Source organism: Phyllobates terribilis, unplaced genomic scaffold, assembly GCF_046119375.1.
Source record: "Phyllobates terribilis strain yellow unplaced genomic scaffold, ASM4611937v1 Scaffold_2__4_contigs__length_985480577, whole genome shotgun sequence".
NCBI lineage: Eukaryota > Metazoa > Chordata > Amphibia > Anura > Dendrobatidae > Phyllobates > Phyllobates terribilis.
Genome location: NW_027362762.1, coordinates 536,753,748 through 536,776,911, shown reverse-complemented (window position 1 = coordinate 536,776,911; position 23,164 = coordinate 536,753,748). Strand labels below are relative to the sequence as shown.

Below are 23,164 nucleotides of genomic sequence, written 5' to 3'. Positions count from 1 at the left end.
CAGTATGTGGAGAAGAGACACATTATATATACACCACTCTGCTGGATGCTGAGATACGGATAACAGGAAAGAGAGAAAGGCGGATAGAGGCAGGAGAAGAGAGACAGCAGGGGAGGAAAGAGTAGAGGAAATAGGGGGAGGAAAAGGAGGTAGAAACTGGGAAAAAGACGGAAGAGCCAAGCTAGTCCAAAGGTTTGGGCTCAAGAGATATAAATGTTAGGCAGTTCCTTATAGTGGCTTAATTCGCATGAATGTTCAAGATTAGGTGTGCACTGTTCTTTATAATCAAAGACTAGCCATTGCATGAGCAGCCAAGAAGTATCATAAATGTGATGTTTTTCTTGTTTGTTTTTTTATATACAGATGTCAGTGCAGCTGGCCTTGTCCCTCCTAGCTTGGAAAATGGAGATACTCCTGCCGAAAAGCGTCCTCCACATTCAAAGGAGACCGAGAGGGGTCGCAGAGTGACCCTAGTCTGTAGACATCCTCGTTCAAGGTTAGTCTGGCAGTGTCATGAGAATCCTTTTTGCCTGTCACCTGTATGTAAATATTCAGGCGGCTCCATTTTCATCTCTACTTCTAAATGGCTGGGTTAGTGGCATATTTCCTTGTTAGTGGTTACAGACCATGCAGAGAACTTTTTGTTCTAGGGACCAAAAATGCTTACAGATACTGTTGAAAATAAGTTAGCAACATACATTCCGCTTATTATACATGTGAACCTTAGAGTGCAGTTTTCCACCAAAAATTGACTAATAGCACAGTTGTGCACTGTTGTGTTAAATGGAAAAACCTGAAAAAGTAAACCTGATAGTTTGCCAGACAAGGTTTATCGTGCACTTACCAAGATAAAGCATATCAAATTGATTGTTTTGTTTTTCTGGTTTGGACATAGGCTTGGGAATAAGTTAAGACTCTTCAGAGTCTTCTGAATCCAACAAAAATTCATCTAGGCCGGGTCCACACATTGCTGCTGCGCATCAGCTAAGCTATGCTTGCATGTTAAGCGCAGTTTTGTCATGGTGCAGCCGCAATGTGTGAACATTTTACTCCATTTACTTTTCTACAGGACAGAGCAGAAAGCTGCGGCATTAAACGGCTTTTTTAATTTAATAAATGTTTTTCTGTTGATTGCTGATCAACAGAGGTTCTATCAGTCTGAGACTGTATTCATTTCACAGTTTGCGTAGCTGTTTAAAGAAAAAGGAGAAAAGGGTGAACAACCAAAGTTTTTGCGGTTTTCTTGAATCTCATTATTTTGCTTGTATACATTTTTATAGTTAAATGGTTAAAACTTTATTCTACTTCTTGTCAATTTAAATATAATTAATCTTTCCACAGAGACCACAAGTACAGCGGGAGAAGTTCAAAGCAAGACAGGCAAGAAAGTAAGTACATTTGTATTGTCCACATGATTAATGTTATACATCTGATTTTCCTACTCTCTAGCAGTGATGATTTTAAAAATGGCAGATGGATTATGGTCTTAAAATGGAAAATAAACAACTTAAAAAAAAGTTTTACATACTATAATTCTCATTTAACTCTGCTACATTCCTTATCACAGTTAAAGTTCTTTTACCAGTTTGCACATATTAAACTGGCTGTATCATGGAATAGTGGCTGCAGAGCTGAATAAAAGTTTTATTTTTTAGTTTCTCTTCTGTTAAAGTCTAGGTCAGACCTGGGCAAAGTGCAGCCCGCAGGCAACATCTAGCCCTCTGGCTTTTCCAGTCTGGCCACTGGACCGAGACAGCTGAAGGGCTGAAACAGTGGCCCACGCGCCGCACCATGCCCTCGCTCGCCGCCGCCTACTGTCACCTCTGTTCACATCTTCTGGAGGCAGACAGCGTTGCATACATTGGTGGAGGACGCTGCCACAGGCTCCTTCTACCACCAATCATCATCTGAGACAGCAGTCGCGATGACATTATTTCATCGCATCAGCTGCGCACTGCGAAGTCTGTGAATCTGAGAAAGCACAGAGCCGGGGGAACGGAAGTGAGGCGAGTATGTGGTGTTTTCTTTTTTATTCTTTTCATGTGCCTGGGATTTTTGTATGTATGCTGTATATGGGAGGCTATGTGGGGGCTCATGCTGTATATAGTAGGCACTGTGTGGCTCATGCTGTATATGGGAGGCTATGTGGGGGCTCATGCTGTATATGGGAGTCTATGTGGGGGCTCATGCTGTATATATGAGGCAGTGTGTGGGCTCATGCTGTATATATAGAAGGCACTGTGTGGCTCATGCTGTATATAGGAGGAACTGTGTGGCTCATGCTGTATATAGGAGGCAGTCTGTGGGCTCATTGTATATAGGAGGCAGTGTGTGGGCTCATTGTATATAAGAGGCTATGTGGGGGCTCACGCTATATATAGGAGGCTATATGTGGGTTCTTATGGTATGTAGGGGGCTGTGTGTGGGCTCATGCAGTATATAGGGGGATGTCAACATACTAAATTCTGCGCAATATTAAGTGATGCAAGTAATATAAAATAATTAGTAATAGTAATATTTATATTGGTCAGAATTAATTTCAGCCCATTAGTTCAGCTCTCTACAACAGTCACTGTTTCTTAGGTGGCCCCTTGGGAAAATTACTCACCCCTGGTCTAGGTTATAGCTTGTTGTAGTTCAATAGAGTGTAACCAGAGATTTGTCCCCTGCTTGACGTTGACCAGGAGGTATCATGCAGGGGAAAAAAAACATGTTTTCCTCTCCTCCCTGATCTCTACAGCTACTGTGTAAAGATACATTACTTAGCTCTGCTGTATTGTTACAGATCCTTCTAGATCTCATGTCACTGCTGTCAGTGTGACAGCATTGTGAGATGAGATCTGGAAGTGTTTGTAATGGGGGCGTGTGCTTTTTTTCCCCTGTATGAAGCCGCATGCTTATGATTGGTTTATCTCATGCAGGGAAAGCAGTACATGCCCCCAGAGACCAATCTTTAGTAACTCCCAGATAAACTTAATGTTTAACCTAAACTTTACAAGCTAATGTCTCCACAACAAGAGGAGAATGAAAAAAAAAAAATTTACGTTTTATTCTGCTCTGTCACCACTAGTCCATGATGTGTTTAATTTGCTGAAACTGGTGAAAGGACGTCTTTAAAAATGTGTAAATAAAAATGTATATATTTAAATTTTGATTTTTTTCTTCTCCCCGCACCCTGGTAAAGGATGGTGCTTAGTCTGCTTTGTTTCTGAAAGGCTGCTTTCTACTGGTGAATACTTAACTTACTGGCTTGTCTACATTGTTCAGACTAGCCAAATGCCAGTTGTGTTAAAGGGGTTTTCCCACGAACAAAAGTTCATTTTAATCAATAGATATTGGAATAATAAGAAGATCCACAATTGGATGTGTTTAAATAAAACGTTCCTGTGCTGAGTTAATCTTATAAATGTTCCCTTATGTAATGGCTGTGTCTGACCGTACACGGAAGATGGTCTGATCATACCACATCTCCTGGGCAGAGGAGGAAGTAAAAGAGTATACAGATATTACAGCAGGAGATCACAGCTGATTCTTCCTGTGAGGTAAAACATTTCCCTGCCTGTTTTTAAACAATGTTTTACTTCAAAGAAAGAATCAGCTGTGATCCCTTGCTATAATGTCTGGATCCTCTTTTGTGTCCTCCCCTGCCCAGGAGATGTGGTATGATCAGACCATGTTCCTGTACGGTCAGACACTGCCATTATACAGTACACAGCAGGGGCACATTTATAAGATTATCTCAGAACAGGAATATTTTAATTTAACACATCCAATTGTGGAACTTAATATCTTTCCAAGATCTATTGATTAAAAAGAACTTTTGTTTGTGGGAAAACCCCTTTAACTTTTGGTTATCTCCATCTTTGATTAGGTTTAGTTGTCTGCCTCTATTAACTTGTGCAAAGTTTGACAGATTGTCAAGTTGGTGTTTTTTCTTTTTTTGATAATTCTCACAAGCTGACAGTATTTTTCTGTTAAAGGGGTCAAACACATTTGTGGTGTTTTTACCAATGAGTCAAAAAGAACATCTATAACTCACCAATTTACCAGTAATCAGCAGTTCAGCCTCTGTCACATTGTGTGGAGCACTGCCCCTTGTAAGAATAGTCTGCTTCACAGACTATACAGCACTCCTGTCTTCAAAGTGGTCGCTAAGGGGCATGGAAAATTAGCTGACGCATGGTGTCGTATGAAGTATTGTTCAGTGGAAACCGCTGATGCATGGGTGTGGCTCTTGGCCCTCTATCGGCTATCATTTCAGGGAGCATAGTACTGCTCATGGAGTAGACCGTGATTGCAAGAACATTAGAGCTGAGGTGCTAACTCTAAATTATGTTGCAGATCTCGCTATTTACAGCTTATTTGTGTATATAAAAAAAAACTGGTCAACTCCTTTTAAAGGAGACTTGTCAGATTTATGCTGCCCGAACCAAGGGCAGTATGAATCAGAGCCTGGCTGCATTATTTCAGCTGTGTATGTTTTACTCTGACACTCTGAGCTTTTTTAACTTTGTTAAAAAAAAAAAACAACATTTTGAGGTTGATTGACAGGGGGTTTCTCCAGATCAGTCAACTGCAGTGGGGCGAGGCAAAGATGGCCAGAGACCGTACCATACTAGTCGGATATCTCCCTATAGTCCCCAAACAGCTTTGCAAACTATATTTTCTCTGAAATTTAGCAGTGCTTCATAGTAAAACATATCCGGCTGCAATTGTATGAATTTGATTTCCGGTTCCCCTTCATTGAGCTCAATATCTAGAAATTAAAGGGAACCCGACCCAGGGCTATGTAGTCGGTAAGCCAAACCACCGACTCCTCAATTTCCATGACTTCCAACTCTGACTCCTCAGCCCTGCCTCATTACTGAGCATGTACATAAAGTGCAGCACAGATTCATCTCACTGCCTCACTACTGAGCATGTACATAAAGTGCAGCACAGATTCATCTCACTGCCTCATTACTGAGCATGTACATAAAGTGCAGCACAGATTCATCTCACTGCCTCACTACTGAGCATGTACATAAAGTGCAGCACAGATTCATCTCACTGCCTCATTACTGAGCATGTACATAAAGTGCAGCACAGATTCATCTCACTGCCTCACTACTGAGCATGTACATAAAGTGCAGCACAGATTCATCTCACTACTGAGCGTGTACATAAAGTGCAGCACAGATTCATCTCACTGCCTCACTACTGAGCATGTACATAAAGTTCAGCACAGATTCATCTCACTGCCTCACTACTGAGCATGTACATAAAGTGCAGCACAGATTCATCTCACTGCCTCACTACTGAGCATGTACATAAAGTTCAGCACAGATTCATCTCACTGCCTCACTACTGAGCATGTACATAAAGTGCAGCACAGATTCATCTCACTGCCTCACTACTGAGCGTGTACATAAAGTTCAGCACAGATTCATCTCACTGCCTCACTACTGAGCGTGTACATAAAGTGCAGCACAGATTCAGCTCACTGCCTCACTACTGAGCATGTACATAAAGTGCAGCACAGATTCATCTCACTACTGAGCATGTACATAAAGTGCAGCACAGATTCATCTCACTGCCTCACTACTGAGCATGTACATAAAGTTCAGCACAGATTCATCTCACTGCCTCACTACTGAGCATGTACATAAAGTGCAGCACAGATTCATCTCACTGTCTCACTACTGAGCGTGTACATAAAGTGCAGCACAGATTCATCTCACTGCCTCACTACTGAGCGTGTACATAAAGTTCAGCACAGATTCATCTCACTGCCTCACTACTGAGCGTGTACATAAAGTGCAGCACAGATTCAGCTCACTGCCTCACTACTGAGCATGTACATAAAGTGCAGCACAGATTCATCTCACTGCCTCACTACTGAGCGTGTACATAAAGTGCAGCACAGATTCATCTCACTGCCTCACTACTGAGCGTGTACATAAAGTGCAGCACAGATTCATCTCACTGCCTCACTACTGAGCGTGTACATAAAGTGCAGCACAGATTCAGCTCACTGCCTCACTACTGAGCATGTACATAAAGTTCAGCACAGATTCATCTCACTGCCTCACTACTGAGCATGTACATAAAGTGCAGCACAGATTCATCTCACTGCCTCAATACTGAGCATGTACATAAAGTGCAGCACAGATTCATCTCACTACTGAGCATGTACATAAAGTGCAGCACAGATTCATCTCACTGCCTCACTACTGAGCATGTACATAAAGTGCAGCACAGATTCATCTCACTGCCTCACTACTGAGCATGTACATAAAGTGCAGCACAGATTCATCTCACTGCCTCACTACTGAGCATGTACATAAAGTGCAGCACAGATTCATCTCACTGCTGAGCGTGTACATAAAGTGCAGCACAGATTCATCTCACTACTGAGCGTGTACATAAAGTGCAGCACAGATTCATCTCACTACTGAGCGTGTACATAAAGTGCAGCACAGATTCATCTCACTGCCTCACTACTGAGCATGTACATAAAGTGCAGCACAGATTCATCTCACTGCTGAGCGTGTACATAAAGTGCAGCACAGATTCATCTCACTACTGAGCGTGTACATAAAGTGCAGCACAGATTCATCTCACTACTGAGCGTGTACATAAAGTGCAGCACAGATTCATCTCACTGCCTCACTACTGAGCATGTACATAAAGTGCAGCACAGATTCATCTCACTGCCTCACTACTGAGCGTGTACATAAAGTGCAGCACAGATTCAGCTCACTGCCTCACTACTGAGCGTGTACATAAAGTGCAGCACAGATTCATCTCACTGCCTCACTACTGAGCGTGTACATAAAGTGCAGCACAGATTCATCTCACTGCCTCACTACTGAGCGTGTACATAAAGTGCAGCACAGATTCATCTCACTGCCTCACTACTGAGCGTGTACATAAAGTGCAGCACAGATTCAGCTCACTGCCTCACTACTGAGCGTGTACATAAAGTGCAGCACAGATTCAGCTCACTGCCTCACTACTGAGCGTGTACATAAAGTGCAGCACAGATTCAGCTCACTACTGAGCGTGTACATAAAGTGCAGCACAGATTCATCTCACTGCCTCACTACTGAGCATGTACATAAAGTGCAGCACAGATTCATCTCACTGCCTCACTACTGAGCATGTACATAAAGTGCAGCACAGATTCATCTCACTGCTGAGCGTGTACATAAAGTGCAGCACAGATTCATCTCACTACTGAGCGTGTACATAAAGTGCAGCACAGATTCATCTCACTGCCTCACTACTGAGCGTGTACATAAAGTGCAGCACAGATTCATCTCACTGCCTCACTACTGAGCATGTACATAAAGTGCAGCACAGATTCATCTCACTGCCTCACTACTGAGCATGTACATAAAGTGCAGCACAGATTCATCTCACTGCCTCACTACTGAGCGTGTACATAAAGTGCAGCACAGATTCATCTCACTGCCTCACTACTGAGCGTGTACATAAAGTGCAGCACAGATTCATCTCACTGCTGAGCATGTACATAAAGTGCAGCACAGATTCATCTCACTGCCTCACTACTGAGCATGTACATAAAGTGCAGCACAGATTCATCTCACTGCCTCACTACTGAGCATGTACATAAAGTGCAGCACAGATTCATCTCACTACTGAGCATGTACATAAAGTGCAGCACAGATTCATCTCACTGCCTCACTACTGAGCGTGTACATAAAGTGCAGCACAGATTCATCTCACTGCCTCACTACTGAGCGTGTACATAAAGTGCAGCACAGATTCATCTCACTGCCTCACTACTGAGCTTGTACATAAAGTGCAGCACAGATTCATCTCACTGCCTCACTACTGAGCATGTACATAAAGTGCAGCACAGATTCATCTCACTGCCTCACTACTGAGCGTGTACATAAAGTGCAGCACAGATTCATCTCACTGCCTCACTACTGAGCATGTACATAAAGTGCAGCACAGATTCATCTCACTACTGAGCATGTACATAAAGTGCAGCACAGATTCATCTCACTGCCTCACTACTGAGCGTGTACATAAAGTTCAGCACAGATTCATCTCACTGCCTCACTACTGAGCATGTACATAAAGTGCAGCACAGATTCAGCTCACTGCCTCACTACTGAGCATGTACATAAAGTTCAGCACAGATTCATCTCACTGCCTCACTACTGAGCATGTACATAAAGTGCAGCACAGATTCATCTCACTGCCTCACTACTGAGCATGTACATAAAGTGCAGCACAGATTCATCTCACTGCCTCACTACTGAGCATGTACATAAAGTGCAGCACAGATTCATCTCACTGCCTCACTACTGAGCATGTACATAAAGTGCAGCACAGATTCATCTCACTGCTGAGCGTGTACATAAAGTGCAGCACAGATTCATCTCACTACTGAGCGTGTACATAAAGTGCAGCACAGATTCATCTCACTGCCTCACTACTGAGCATGTACATAAAGTGCAGCACAGATTCATCTCACTGCCTCACTACTGAGCGTGTACATAAAGTGCAGCACAGATTCATCTCACTGCCTCACTACTGAGCGTGTACATAAAGTGCAGCACAGATTCATCTCACTGCCTCACTACTGAGCGTGTACATAAAGTGCAGCACAGATTCATCTCACTGCCTCACTACTGAGCGTGTACATAAAGTGCAGCACAGATTCAGCTCACTGCCTCACTACTGAGCGTGTACATAAAGTGCAGCACAGATTCAGCTCACTGCCTCACTACTGAGCGTGTACATAAAGTGCAGCACAGATTCAGCTCACTACTGAGCGTGTACATAAAGTGCAGCACAGATTCATCTCACTGCCTCACTACTGAGCATGTACATAAAGTGCAGCACAGATTCATCTCACTGCCTCACTACTGAGCATGTACATAAAGTGCAGCACAGATTCATCTCACTGCTGAGCGTGTACATAAAGTGCAGCACAGATTCATCTCACTACTGAGCGTGTACATAAAGTGCAGCACAGATTCATCTCACTGCCTCACTTCTGAGCATGTACATAAAGTGCAGCACAGATTCATCTCACTGCCTCACTACTGAGCGTGTACTTAAAGTGCAGCACAGATTCATCTCACTGCTGAGCATGTACATAAAGTGCAGCACAGATTCATCTCACTGCCTCACTACTGAGCGTGTACATAAAGTGCAGCACAGATTCATCTCACTGCCTCACTACTGAGCGTGTACATAAAGTGCAGCACAGATTCATCTCACTGCTGAGCATGTACATAAAGTGCAGCACAGATTCATCTCACTGCCTCACTACTGAGCATGTACATAAAGTGCAGCACAGATTCATCTCACTGCCTCACTACTGAGCATGTACATAAAGTGCAGCACAGATTCATCTCACTGCCTCACTACTGAGCATGTACATAAAGTGCAGCACAGATTCATCTCACTGCCTCACTACTGAGCGTGTACATAAAGTGCAGCACAGATTCATCTCACTGCCTCACTACTGAGCGTGTACATAAAGTGCAGCACAGATTCATCTCACTGCCTCACTACTGAGCGTGTACATAAAGTGCAGCACAGATTCATCTCACTGCCTCACTACTGAGCATGTACATAAAGTGCAGCACAGATTCATCTCACTGCCTCACTACTGAGCGTGTACATAAAGTGCAGCACAGATTCATCTCACTGCCTCACTACTGAGCATGTACATAAAGTGCAGCACAGATTCATCTCACTACTGAGCATGTACATAAAGTGCAGCACAGATTCATCTCACTGCCTCACTACTGAGCGTGTACATAAAGTGCAGCACAGATTCATCTCACTGCCTCACTACTGAGCGTGTACATAAAGTGCAGCACAGATTCATCTCACTGCCTCACTACTGAGCATGTACATAAAGTGCAGCACAGATTCATCTCACTGCCTCACTACTGAGCGTGTACATAAAGTGCAGCACAGATTCATCTCACTGCCTCACTACTGAGCATGTACATAAAGTGCAGCACAGATTCATCTCACTACTGAGCATGTACATAAAGTGCAGCACAGATTCATCTCACTGCCTCACTACTGAGCGTGTACATAAAGTGCAGCACAGATTCATCTCACTGCCTCACTACTGAGCGTGTACATAAAGTGCAGCACAGATTCATCTCACTGCCTCACTACTGAGCATGTACATAAAGTGCAGCACAGATTCATCTCACTACTGAGCATGTACATAAAGTGCAGCACAGATTCATCTCACTGCCTCACTACTGAGCGTGTACATAAAGTTCAGCACAGATTCATCTCACTGCCTCACTACTGAGCGTGTACATAAAGTGCAGCACAGATTCAGCTCACTGCCTCACTACTGAGCATGTACATAAAGTTCAGCACAGATTCATCTCACTGCCTCACTTCTGAGCATGTACATAAAGTGCAGCACAGATTCATCTCACTGCCTCACTACTGAGCATGTACATAAAGTGCAGCACAGATTCATCTCACTGCCTCACTACTGAGCATGTACATAAAGTGCAGCACAGATTCATCTCACTGCCTCACTACTGAGCATGTACATAAAGTGCAGCACAGATTCATCTCACTGCTGAGACGTGTACATAAAGTGCAGCACAGATTCATCTCACTACTGAGCGTGTACATAAAGTGCAGCACAGATTCATCTCACTACTGAGCGTGTACATAAAGTGCAGCACAGATTCATCTCACTGCCTCACTACTGAGCATGTACATAAAGTGCAGCACAGATTCATCTCACTGCCTCACTACTGAGCGTGTACATAAAGTGCAGCACAGATTCATCTCACTGCCTCACTACTGAGCGTGTACATAAAGTGCAGCACAGATTCATCTCACTGCCTCACTACTGAGCGTGTACATAAAGTGCAGCACAGATTCATCTCACTGCCTCACTACTGAGCGTGTACATAAAGTGCAGCACAGATTCATCTCACTGCCTCACTACTGAGCGTGTACATAAAGTGCAGCACAGATTCAGCTCACTGCCTCACTACTGAGCGTGTACATAAAGTGCAGCACAGATTCAGCTCACTGCCTCACTACTGAGCGTGTACATAAAGTGCAGCACAGATTCAGCTCACTACTGAGCGTGTACATAAAGTGCAGCACAGATTCATCTCACTGCCTCACTACTGAGCATGTACATAAAGTGCAGCACAGATTCATCTCACTGCCTCACTACTGAGCATGTACATAAAGTGCAGCACAGATTCATCTCACTGCTGAGCGTGTACATAAAGTGCAGCACAGATTCATCTCACTGCCTCACTACTGAGCGTGTACATAAAGTGCTGCACAGATTCATCTCACTGCCTCACTTCTGAGCATGTACATAAAGTGCAGCACAGATTCATCTCACTGCCTCACTACTGAGCGTGTACATAAAGTGCAGCACAGATTCATCTCACTGCCTCACTACTGAGCGTGTACTTAAAGTGCAGCACAGATTCATCTCACTGCTGAGCATGTACATAAAGTGCAGCACAGATTCATCTCACTGCCTCACTACTGAGCGTGTACATAAAGTGCAGCACAGATTCATCTCACTGCTGAGCGTGTACATAAAGTGCAGCACAGATTCATCTCAACTAAAAGCCTAAATCCTTAGATCAGGAATAGGACAGACATTTATAGGACCTTTCATATCTTTCCCAAATTCTTATGAAAACATTTACAGCACAATGTATTGTACTGCTGTACGCAATTTATTATATATTTTAGGAGTCGGTCCATTTTATACAGATTCCAACTCCACAGCCTACATGACAGGTGATACGTGATGCCCGAACGGTGAGCAACATGTATCAGCCACTGGCTAGTATTCTAACCATGTATGATTGTCTCTGAAATGCTGCGGCGTTTCAGAAAAAAAACTTTCTTTTAATAGTTAACACCGTAAGGCAGAAACTTGTCAGTCACTATCAGCGGATGGAGAGAAGCCACTGGTGACCTGCCTGTATGACTAGTGCACAGTGCTGCTCGGTCCCCGCGTTTCATAGTCAAACATGCGTGGCTATGACCATACAGCCATTGGCTAATACATGCTCCCAAGGTTTTTGCAGCATGTATCACCTGCTAGGTTCCCTTTAAGTGTCTAGTTATGCTAGGTCTTACTGCAGGCAGGGCAATTTTCTGTTGTAGCCAGTTGTCTGACAGTAACACACAAGTAAGTGGGGACGTTACTTAGCGCCACAAGACTTATTTATATATTCCTTTGTTTTACCTGTAATATGAAACAAAATAGTATAAAAAAAATGCAGAGATTTAGAGAGGAATTGGTGAGATTTTTACATTTTGAGCTCCTATTAATCCCCCTTTTAAAGACTATTGTCCAATGAAAAGAAGTTATCGCCTATTCACAGGTTAGGTGTTAACTTGATGATCAGTGTGTCAGATTGCTGGGACTAGCATCAATCGGATGGCGGACCGCCACCCCATTTTTTTCTCTATGTGGCTCCTGGAAAAAAGCCAGAATAAATGGAGATATGGTCAAGCATGCACATTGCTGCTACATTCTAATGGGAATAAAAGTGCCCTGTTCTGCCGATTGGTGCAAGTCCAAGCGATTGGACCCCCGCCTATCAACAAGTTAATACCTAACATGTGGATAGGTGATAAAGGGGTTTGCTTGTGAAAATAAGTACTTTTTGTAAGAATGTAGAAAAAAAGCTGTACTCTTCAATTTGCCTATTTCACGACACTGGATTTCAGTACTAATCTAAGTTTCTATTTCAGATTCTACGCCTATCCAACTTGAACACCAAGAAGAAGATAGTCGATCTCCGCATACTTGTGGCCATTCAAACAAATCCTTCAGTCGTTCATCTGCAGGAACTGCAAAGCTAGGTGTTGATGGAATCATTGCTCTACTTAAAAGCAAATGTGGCAATGGTCGTGTCAATCTACAGCCAGTTGTTCGTTTGATGGATATTATGAAGGACCTTAGCCAACTTTCCAGTGACCTACGAACCAGTGGTGTTCGTCTTGATTATACTCATGTTGTTAGCCCTCCATCAGAGAATGAAGATGTAGAGCCAGGATTACAGTACAGCTTCTTTTCTTCTCAGAGCCTTGCATGTGGACTGCGGAGCCCAGAAGAAAAGCCATCAGAATCAGTTGATACTAAGGAGCCAAGCCCTGTATCACCCAATCCAGACTCGAGTGAATCTGCCAGTTCCAATGTTCTTAGAGAGTTAGCAGCACTTGCTTGGATGGAGCCAGAACCAACACCAAGTGTGCAGGAAAGGGAACAGGAAGACTTAGACAGTCAAAATTGGGAGAAAAGTGCAAATAAAAATCAAACAAGGCACAACATTTTAAATAAAGAGGAGTCATCAGGGGATGAGGAGGGCTATGAAAGGCATGAAATTGAGGAATCTGGGGAGGAGCAGGAAGAAAATAAGCGGGAAGAGGAGTCTTGTGACGAGCAAGAACAAAGTAAGCAATCGGAGGGTTTTAGGCAAGAGAAAACACAAGCAGAGGAATCATCAGGTGATGAACAGGAAGAAAATAAACAGGAAGTGGAATCTGGGGAGGATCAGATTGATAGTAAGCCTGAAGAATCATCAGATGAGCAGGAAGATGAATTGGGAGTAAAAATAATAAAGGAAGACAAGGAGGTAAAATCTGAAGGGGGACAGAGTAATGCACATGCACATGCAAATCAGGAAAGAAATTTAAGTGTTAAAGATGAAGAGAGGACAGAGAATGAGGATGAAGGGGAGTCATCGGATGATGAAAGAGTAGAGCAGTGTAGAAAAAGGTTGGATAAATATAAAGAAAGGGAAGCTATGGTAGAGCCAAGAATGGAAGAAATGCCCTGGATGTTACCTCTTTTTTCTGCAACATCAGAAACCCTCAGACGAACCCCTTTTTCTACTCGTGGAGGCCACAGATTCGGTCTCAGAGGCCGCAGGGGGGATAGACCTGGCAGGGGCCGGAGAAGAAGACCTGGAAGACCTCGAGCTTCAGAAAGCCTTTCTCGTGCTTATGTCATGCCTCCTTACCACCGAACATTAGAGGAGCCTAGAGCATATCGAACTCATGAACAAAACTCTGTATTTCCACTTCCTTCTCTTAATCAAAAAACCTCTGCTGTTGAAGTAAATGAGGAGGAGGGCCCACCACAAAAACCAAAACGCAGAGGTGTACGCAAGATGGTGGTGCGTATTGCCAGAATCCCAATGCCCATGGGAAGGAGAACTAAAACCAGCTATAAAGTATCTTCATTTAGTAGTACTCTTAGTGTTGAAGGAGGAGAACTGATTGGTGGTACAGGCCCTGGTCCCACCTCCCTACTAAAGATGAAAAACAATGGACGAAATGTTGTAATGGTTTTCCCACCTGGCGAGCTTCCAATTATCCTTAAGAGGAGAAGAGGACGGCCACCCAAAAACCTGGTCCTGGCTAGAGAGACCCCACCAATGTTGCCTCAGCCCCCACCTATTGAAACATCTTTACCACCTCCACCAACTCCTTTGCCAGCCCCACCAGTTTCTGATGGAGAATTTGTGAAAAAGAGAAGGAGAAGAAAGCAAAAATTGGCATCTCCACAACCTTCCTATGTAGCTGACACCAATGACAGCAAGTCTGAATACAGTGATGTTCTTGCAAAACTTGCTTTTCTGAATCGTCAGAGTCAAGGTGCTGGACGGACTTCTCCACCTCGATGTTGGACACCTACACTGCCTGATTCAGTACACCAGGCTCCTGAAACTCATAATATCTCACAATTTCTGCACAGAGTCCAGGGTTATCGGAGGAGAGGTGGACGTGGTGGAGGGCCTGGCCGTCGAGGTGCATGCAATAGTCATAATGCAGAACTATCTCGCTGTTCATTTAGTGACTTTTTTGAAGGGATTGGAAAAAAGAAATCAAAGCCAAGAGCTGTTGACCCTTTGAAACCAAGAAAACGTAGACAGCCTAAAGCAGAACCAGATCCTAATGCCAAACCAAAACGCAAGAGAAGATCTCGAAAAAATGGTGCTTTGCTTGGTGAAATGGGAGGAGAACCTGGTTTAGGATATCAAGGCATGTCAGACTGGGGAAGCGAAGGGAAAGGTGGGCCATGGATGACACAGGTATCCCATGGTCAGTCAAGTGGCAGACACTGTAATTACCAAGGACCTGAGCACAGAGGCTTTTCTGCCTTGCATAGTGGATCACCCTCCCGTCCAAGTTATTATACTGGAACAGGCTCTTCTTTGTCTCAGGCTGAAAGTGGAGGACAAGATCATGGGCTTTTTACTGGCTATTTCCGATCTCTGCTGGACTCGGATGATTCCTCAGATCTTGTGGATTTTGCTTCTGCTGCTCAGAGACAGGAAGCAAGAAAATCTGCATCTGCGTTCTCTGGGTCATCAGCCTCCCCAAACCCAAGGGTGCTCCAATCCTATTCCAATTCCCGGGGTGCAAAATCTGGTACCCAAGAATCACTATACCAAAGTTCAACAGCTGCCAGGCAACCTTTCCCTCCAAACCGTGGAAATGCAAATTTTGGCTCACTTTCTCAACAAGAATGCCGTGGTTCAGATGCCTTTCAAAAGCTGCTGTCACGCTCTCCCAACTCCCAAAATGCTGGAAGCTTTGGCCAATTTGGAGGCTTTTCTGGTTCTAGTGGACAGAATTTGCCTAGCCATGGTATATTTGCACCAAACAAGCAGTACCCAGTTCCTCCTGACTGTTTAGGTAATAAGGACTGCAGCTTTTCCTTTAGTGGCGGAGGCAATAGCCTTCCTTCATCACCAGGCAGTGCCCATAGTAGCACAAGTTTCAGCCAGCAACAACAGTTATCAGCAGGGACAGCTGCAAACACTGCTAAAACTCCCTTTTTCAGCACATCTGAGTTGCCACCATTTCCACCTCTTAGAAGTGAAAGTCGTTCAAGCACCTCTTCACCAGCTGGGTATATAATGCCCAAAGTCTCTGGTCCAATGTTTCCTAGTGAGAATAATCGCAACTTTACTGGGTCTGTAAGTGCTGGTCAGTGGGGATTTCGACAAGGTTACAGCCACTCAGATTGGGGCAATGAGAGTTTTGGGCAACTTTATGGTCCAGGGTTTGATTGCCATATGACAGAATCCAATGTTATCTTGGACATTAGTAATTATACGCCACAGAAGGCCAAGCAAAATACTGACAACATGTCAGAATCCTCCTCTGACAGCACACAGTACACACAGCCTAGTGCTGGTTATCGTAGGGCCAACAGTGAAGCCTCTTCCAGTGAAGGTCAGTCAAGTCTCTCCAGCCTTGAAAAGCTAATGATGGACTGGAATGACACATCATCTGCCCCAGGATACAGTTGGAACCAGACTGTTCTCTTTCATCACACTGCTAAACCTGGTAGAGGGCGCAGGAAGAAAGCAGAGATATTTGAACAATCACATCAACAGCACCATCACCTAGGCTTCTCATCATCCTCCCCATCATCATCTTCATCATCAGCTGCTGCTCCACCAGCAGGTTTTCCAACTAAGAGAGGTGGCGGTCCCAGAGGTCCAAGAGGAGGACGAGGTGGTAGCTGTGCAGCCAGCAAGAAAGAGAGAGGTTCAGGCAAAGCCAAATTTTCACCCAAACCACCTGCTCCGCCACCTACTTCCTCAGTCAGTTCCCTCTTTCAGGACACCTCTGACTTAGGACTGGACTGCTATAGTGGGGACAGCAGCATGTCCCCTCTGCCCTCCCACTCGCGGGCGTATGGGGTGGGTGAGAGGGAGCCTACATGTGATTTCTCTGGACCTTATTCCATGAACCCATCTACCCCTTCTGATGGCACATTTGGATTTCAGAGTGACTCTCCTGGGCTGTGCCCTCCGTCTACAGAACTTGATCCTGGTAAACACTTTCCCCATCTTCCTACAGTTGGCAACACCAGTACTGGTGCACCTCATCCACCTCCGCCCCCACCACCACCTGGCCTGGGATATGATCACCCACTACAAGACTCTCCTTTTTCCCCTAATTGCTCACCTACTCTTGAGCTACGACCGGGAGAGGGAAGAAAGCTTGTGCCGCCTCCCCACTCATCTTGTGATCCCCTGAAACATAGCCTCCCTCCCCACTTGCCCTCTTGTAGGGAGCAGCTGACTCCCCAGCCATCAACCCATCACCGTTATGACCCTCCCAGCTGCAAGAATGCTGGCTACTGGTACCCACCACGCAGTCCTCCCTATGATGGAAAGGGTGGTTTACTTTCAGACTTCATGGGTAGGCGGGGAGAGGGAGTGTCTTGTCTGAGCCCTCACATACCAAGCCCCAAGAGAGACAAAGAGACGCTGGAGATGGTAAGGGGGCACCATAGACCATCATACCCATGCCCTTTGCTCAACGATATTACCCATTCCCCGGTGCAAAGAGACTCAATGGTGCAGCTCCAGGATTCCTATCGTTACCCGGCCTTTCCTCCCCAGGGTCCCCCAGTTCTGTCACCCCCAAATCTGAAGGGTGGCTTCCTGGGACCCGAGAACATCCCCGAAGACAACTTCACAGTCACATCCCTCTAGGGGGAGTGACATGTCCAGAGTCATCAGGAGCAACGCAGACAAAGGGGTGAGGTGAGACAAGGAAAAGTTTGTCTTGCTGCATTTTAAGCATGTTTGGTTACTTTTTACCACTGACCATTTTTACTAGCCTAGAGTCATTTTATATTTTTAGTAACCTATGGATGGCAGCTACAGCTTTTCTAAACTCTGCAACTAAGGCTGTGTGCACATCTTTGTTAAACCGCAGTGCTGGATATGTCACATGATTGACATCAATGCTAATTGATGGACCCAACCGATTATATTGGTGTTCATTGGTTTCTGTCTTGGTGTCTGCCATTTTTCTGGACAAAATAGTGCAGCATGCAGTGCTACTTTGTGAGGTGATGTAGACCAGATCTGTGTTGGCATGCAGATGTGTACAGAGACTAATTACGCCACCGCTTTAAACAATCAAAAAATGAAAATTAAATTTTACAGGCATATTTTGCCTATATTACAATACTTCTAAATACAAAATCAGTATTTACATGCTTAGTCCCAACATTGAAACTTATCACATGTTCACAGGATAGGTGTGATAACTTTCTGATTTGGCAGGAGGACCCCAAGTTATAATTAGTTTGGGGCTGTAAAATACCACGTTAGAATGGAGTGGTGCCTGTGGATTTTCCATAGGATCCCCCTGAAAAAGCTGCTTTCATTAGCGATCTCTATCAGTCCTATATAGAATGGGGCACTCTGTAACTCTTTAAAGAGAACCAGTCAGTAAGATCAACCCTCCTAAGCCATCTACAGTGCTGGCCAAAAGTATTGGCACCCCTGCAATTCTGTCAGATAATACTCAGTTTCTTGAAAATGATTGCAATCACAAATTCTTTGGTATTATTCTCCATTTAATGAAGCAAAAATCAAATCATTGATCATTTCACACAAAACTCCAAAAAAGGGCCTGACAAAAGTATTGGCACCCCTCAGCCTAATACTTGGTTGCACAGCCTTTAGCCAAAATAACTGCGAACAACCGCTTCCGGTAACCATCAATGAGTTTCTTACAATGCTCTGCTGGAATTGTAGACCATTCTTCTTTGGCAAACTGCTCCAGGTCCCTGATATTTGAAAGGTGCCTTCTCCAAACTGCCATTTTGAGATCTCTCCACAGGTGTTCTGTGGGATTCAGGTCTGGACTCATTGCTGGCCACCTTAGAAGTCTCCAGTGCTTTCTCTAGAACCATTTTATAGTGCTTTTGGAAGTGTTTTGGGTCATTGTCCTGCTGGAAGACCCATGACCTCTGAGGGAGACCCAGCTTTCTCACACTGGACCCTACATTATGCTGCAAAATTTGTTGGCAGTCTTCAGACTTCATAATGCCATGCACACGGTCAAGCAGTCCAGTGCCAGAGGCTGCAAAGCAACCCCAAAACATCAGGGAACTTACGCCATGTTTGACTGTAGGGACCATGTTCTTTTCTTTGAATGCCTTTTTTTTTTTTTTCCTGTACACTCTCTATGTTGATGCTTTTTCCTAAAAAGCTCTACTTTTGTCTCATCTGACCAGAGAACATTCTTCCAAAACGTTTTAGGCTTTCTCGGGTAAGTTTGGCAAACTCCAGCCTGGCTTATTTATGTCTCAGGGTAAGAAGTGGGGTCTTCCTGGGTATCCTACCATACAGTCCCTTTTCATTCAGACGCCAACAGATAGTACGGGTTGAAACTGTTGTACCCTCGGACTGCAGGGCAGCTTGAACTTGTTTGGATGTTAGTCGAGGTTCTTTATCCACCATCCTCACAATCTTGGGTTGAAATCTCTCGTCAATTTTTCTTTTCTGTCCACATCTAGGGAGGTTAGCCACAGTGCCATGGGCTTTAAACTTCTTGATGACACTGCGCACGGAAGACACAGGAACATTCAGGTCTTTGGAGATGGACTTGTAGCCTTGAGATTGCTCATGCTTCCTCACAATTTGGTTTCTCAAGTCCTCAGACAGTTCTTTTGTCGTCTTTCTTTTTTCCATGCTCAATGTGGTACACACAAGGACACAGGACAGAGGTTGAGTCAACTTTAATCCATGTTAACTGGCTGCAAGTGTGATTTATTTATTGCCAACACCTGTTAGGTGCCACAGGTAAGTTACAGGTGCTGTTAATTACACGAATTAGAGAAGCATCACATGATTTTTCAAACGGTGCCAATACTTTTGTCCACCCCCTTTTTTAGGTTTGGTGTGGAATTATATCCAATTTGGCTTTAGGACAATTCTTTTTGTTTTTTTCATTGAAGACAAATTAAATGAAGATAATACCAAAGAATTTGTGATTGCAATCATTTTCAGGAAGAAACTGAGTATTATGTGACAGAATTGCAGGGGTGCCAATACTTTTGGCCAGCACTGTATATGGGCACGCAGGTCATAGGAAGCTGAATAAAATTATACGTTGATATGTGATCCAATGTCTTATTCTAGAGAAATCCAGTATTGTCTAGCAAATTTAACCCTGCCCTTGGTGTCAGACACCAAATATGACATAGTTTATCATGCGAATACTCGTCGCATGGGGACTAATGTGAGTCAATGGAGAATCAAAGCAAGGCTTCCATATCTTATCAAATTTTTGAGGACCGTGTCTATTTTTACACACATGGTCAAAATTGTTGGTACCCCTTGTTTAATGAAAGAAAAACCCACAATGGTCACAGAAATAACTTGAATCTGACAAAAGTAATACATTACAAATCTTTGTAAATGAACAAATGAAAGTGAGACATTGCTTTTTCACCCTGCTTCCACAGAATTTAAAAAAAAAATTAAACTCATGAAATAGGCCTGGACAGAAATGATGGTTCTTCTTAACTTAATATTTTGTTGACCAACATTTTGAGGCAATTACTGCAATTAAATGATTCCTATAACTGTTAATGAGATTTCTGCACCTCTCGACAGGTATTTTGGCCCACTCCTCATGAGCAAACTGCTCCAGTTGTCTTGTATTTGAAGGTTGCCTTTTCCAGACTGTATGTTTCAGCTCTTTCCAAAGATGCTTAATAGGATTTAGGTCAGGGCTCATATAAGGCCACTTCAGAATAGTCCAATGTTTTCCTCTTAGCCATTCTTGGGTGTTTTTAGCTGTGTGTTTTGGGTCATTATCCTGTTGCAAGACCCATGACCTGCGACTGAGACCAAGCTTTCTGACACTGGGCAGCACATTTCTCTCTAGAATCCCTTGATAGTCTTGAGATTTCATTGTACTCTGCACAGATTCAAGACACCCTGTGCCAGATGCATCAAAGCAGCCCCAGAACATATCAGAGCCTCCTCCATGTTTCACAGTAGGGACAGTGTTCTTTTCCTGATATGCTTCATTTTTCCATCTGTGAACATAGAGCTGATGTGCCTTGCCAAAAACTTCCATTTTTGTCTCATCTGTCCATAGAACATTCTCCCTGAAGCTTTGTGGCTAGTCAACATGTAAATTGGCAAATTCCAGTCTGGCTTTACTATGATTTTTTTTCAATAATGGTGTTCTCCTTGGTCGTCTCCCATGAAGTCCACTTTAGATCAAACAACAACGGATAGTGCGATCTGACACTGATGTTTCTTGAGCTTGAAGTTCACCTTTAATCTCTTTAGAAGTTATCCTGGGCTATTTTGTTACCATTCATATTATCCGTCTCTTTGATTTGTCATCAATTTTCCTCCTGCGGCCACGTCCAGAGAGGTTGGCTACAGTCCCATGGATCTTAAATTTCTGAATAATATGTGCAACTGTAATCATAGGAACATCAAGCTGCTTGGAGATGGTCTTATAACCTTTACCTTTAACATGCTTGTCTATAATTGTCTTTCTAATCTGAGACCACGCTTTCCTTTGCTTCCCCTGGCCCACTGACTAGCAACACAGGTGTCTACAATCTTGTAATCAATTAGTGGACACAACTTGATTAAACATGTCCCTTTGTCACATTATTTTCAGGGGTACCATTTCTGTCCTGGTCTATTTCATGAGTTTAATTTTTTAAAAATTCTGTGGAAGCAGGGTTGAAAAGCAATGACTGACTTTCATTTGTTCATTTTCATAGATTTTTAATTTATTACTTTTGTCAGATTCAAGTTATTTCTGTGTCCATTGTGGGTTTTTCTTTCATTAAACAAGGGGTACCAACAATTTTGACCACATGTGTGTTTATATACCACCCTCTTATAAGAAGCTGCAGTATTTAACATATTGACCCAATGTGAAATCCATGGAGGTCTTCTAGCCATGTAGTTAGCTTTACGAGCTAAAAATTTTTCCCTGTGAATAGTGGGAGAGTAGTGAGACCAGATTTCCTCATCAAGGATTCGTAAACAAACCTTAGGGCAGAGTGGTGCAGGAGGTTGTATTATCTTGCTGAGGATGACCTCTTTCCAACAGTCTTCAATAGGAGGGCAATGCCACATCAGGTGTATAAATTCTGCCGCCTCTTCCCCACACCTATGGCAATCTATAGTGGTAGATCTACCTATTTTATATAACCTGCTAGTTGTCATGTAGCATTGATGGTATACATTTGGACTAGCTTGTTAATGGCGGGTGAACATATTGTGGGGAACTTAAGACTTCGCTCGCTCCAATCCTCCTCAGTAAGGAATGGTATTACTTTTTTCCATTTGGCCTCAACCAACAATGACGATGAGGAGCATCTCCTGCTTAGTAACTGGGTTTATAAAAAGATCAACCCCTAGGGTCCCTGGCTCCTTATATTGGGCGGTATAAGGATATGAAAATATTTCCAGTTTCTGGGAACTTGGTATTTGGGGCATGTCTTAGTTGTAGATACCTAAAGAAAGCGTGTTTGGGGGCTTTATAGAGCTGTTGACGTTGATCGAAGGAAGCAAGAACACCCTAGATACATACCTGTGCCACTCTTGACCCCTGAGTTTGACCAAAACTGAACATCTTGGGAATGTAGCAATTTGGGAAGAGCACTGTTACACCATAAGGGGAACTCGGCTTCTGTGTCCTTGAATTGAAAAATCTCCACTCTTGAACCGCAAGTCTGTTGATTGGAAAGAAGGATCTTGAGTTTTGCTCTGGTGCCTCCCCTATAGACTCGAAGACTCTAATCAGTGCTCAAGGTGGTGGTCAGAATTAGGCAATTGATTATTTGCTATCCAGCGTTGTAGAAAGCGAAGTTGGCCAGCTAAGTAGTATAAGAAGTAGTCCGGGAGTGCTGAACCTGCCTCATCCCTGGGCCTCTGAAGTGTGGTCACTTTCAGTTTGTGCCAGTTTGAGCCCCATATGAAGGATGCTAAATGGGAGTTGATCATTGCAAAGTCAGTTTGTGAGACTCTAGAGGTTGAATGTTCCAGAACCTATAGGAATTTAGAGAGGACCATAATTTTAATGTCATTGATTCCCCCACTGACAGAGCAAGGGCACCCCATATTCTAATTTTCTCCCCCAGATATGACGAAAAAGGAGATGCATTTAAATCACGGAGTTGTGTATTATTTCTTGCGATGTGTATACCTTGATGTTTAAAGAGGGATACTGTTCGTAGCCTGCAGAATGCATCTCCTGCTTTCCATCCCCAGGTGCTTAGAAGTAACAACATGTCTTTCTGACAATTTATTTTTGGACCAGAAGACCGGTCAAATTTTTAAATGTTATATTTGCCGTA

General features: G+C 43.7%; 1 protein-coding gene across 3 annotated transcripts in view; it reads left to right on the top strand.

The window, feature by feature from the left end:
- Positions 1–23,164, top strand: part of AHDC1 (AT-hook DNA binding motif containing 1) — a 94,912-nt gene that overhangs the window by 49,611 nt on the left and 22,137 nt on the right. For 2 of the 3 annotated variants that reach the window (XR_012288418.1, XR_012288434.1), the window contains exons 2-4: positions 364–496; positions 1,342–1,388; positions 12,754–17,573. Coding sequence is in view for 1 of the 3 variants with exons in the window: in XM_073666195.1 (XP_073522296.1) it covers positions 364–496; positions 1,342–1,388; positions 12,754–17,522 (4,949 nt within the window). In the remaining 2 variants the exon portion in view is untranslated. The remainder of the gene's footprint in view (positions 1–363; positions 497–1,341; positions 1,389–12,753; positions 17,574–23,164) is intronic. The other variant, XM_073666195.1, reaches the window with a different exon arrangement.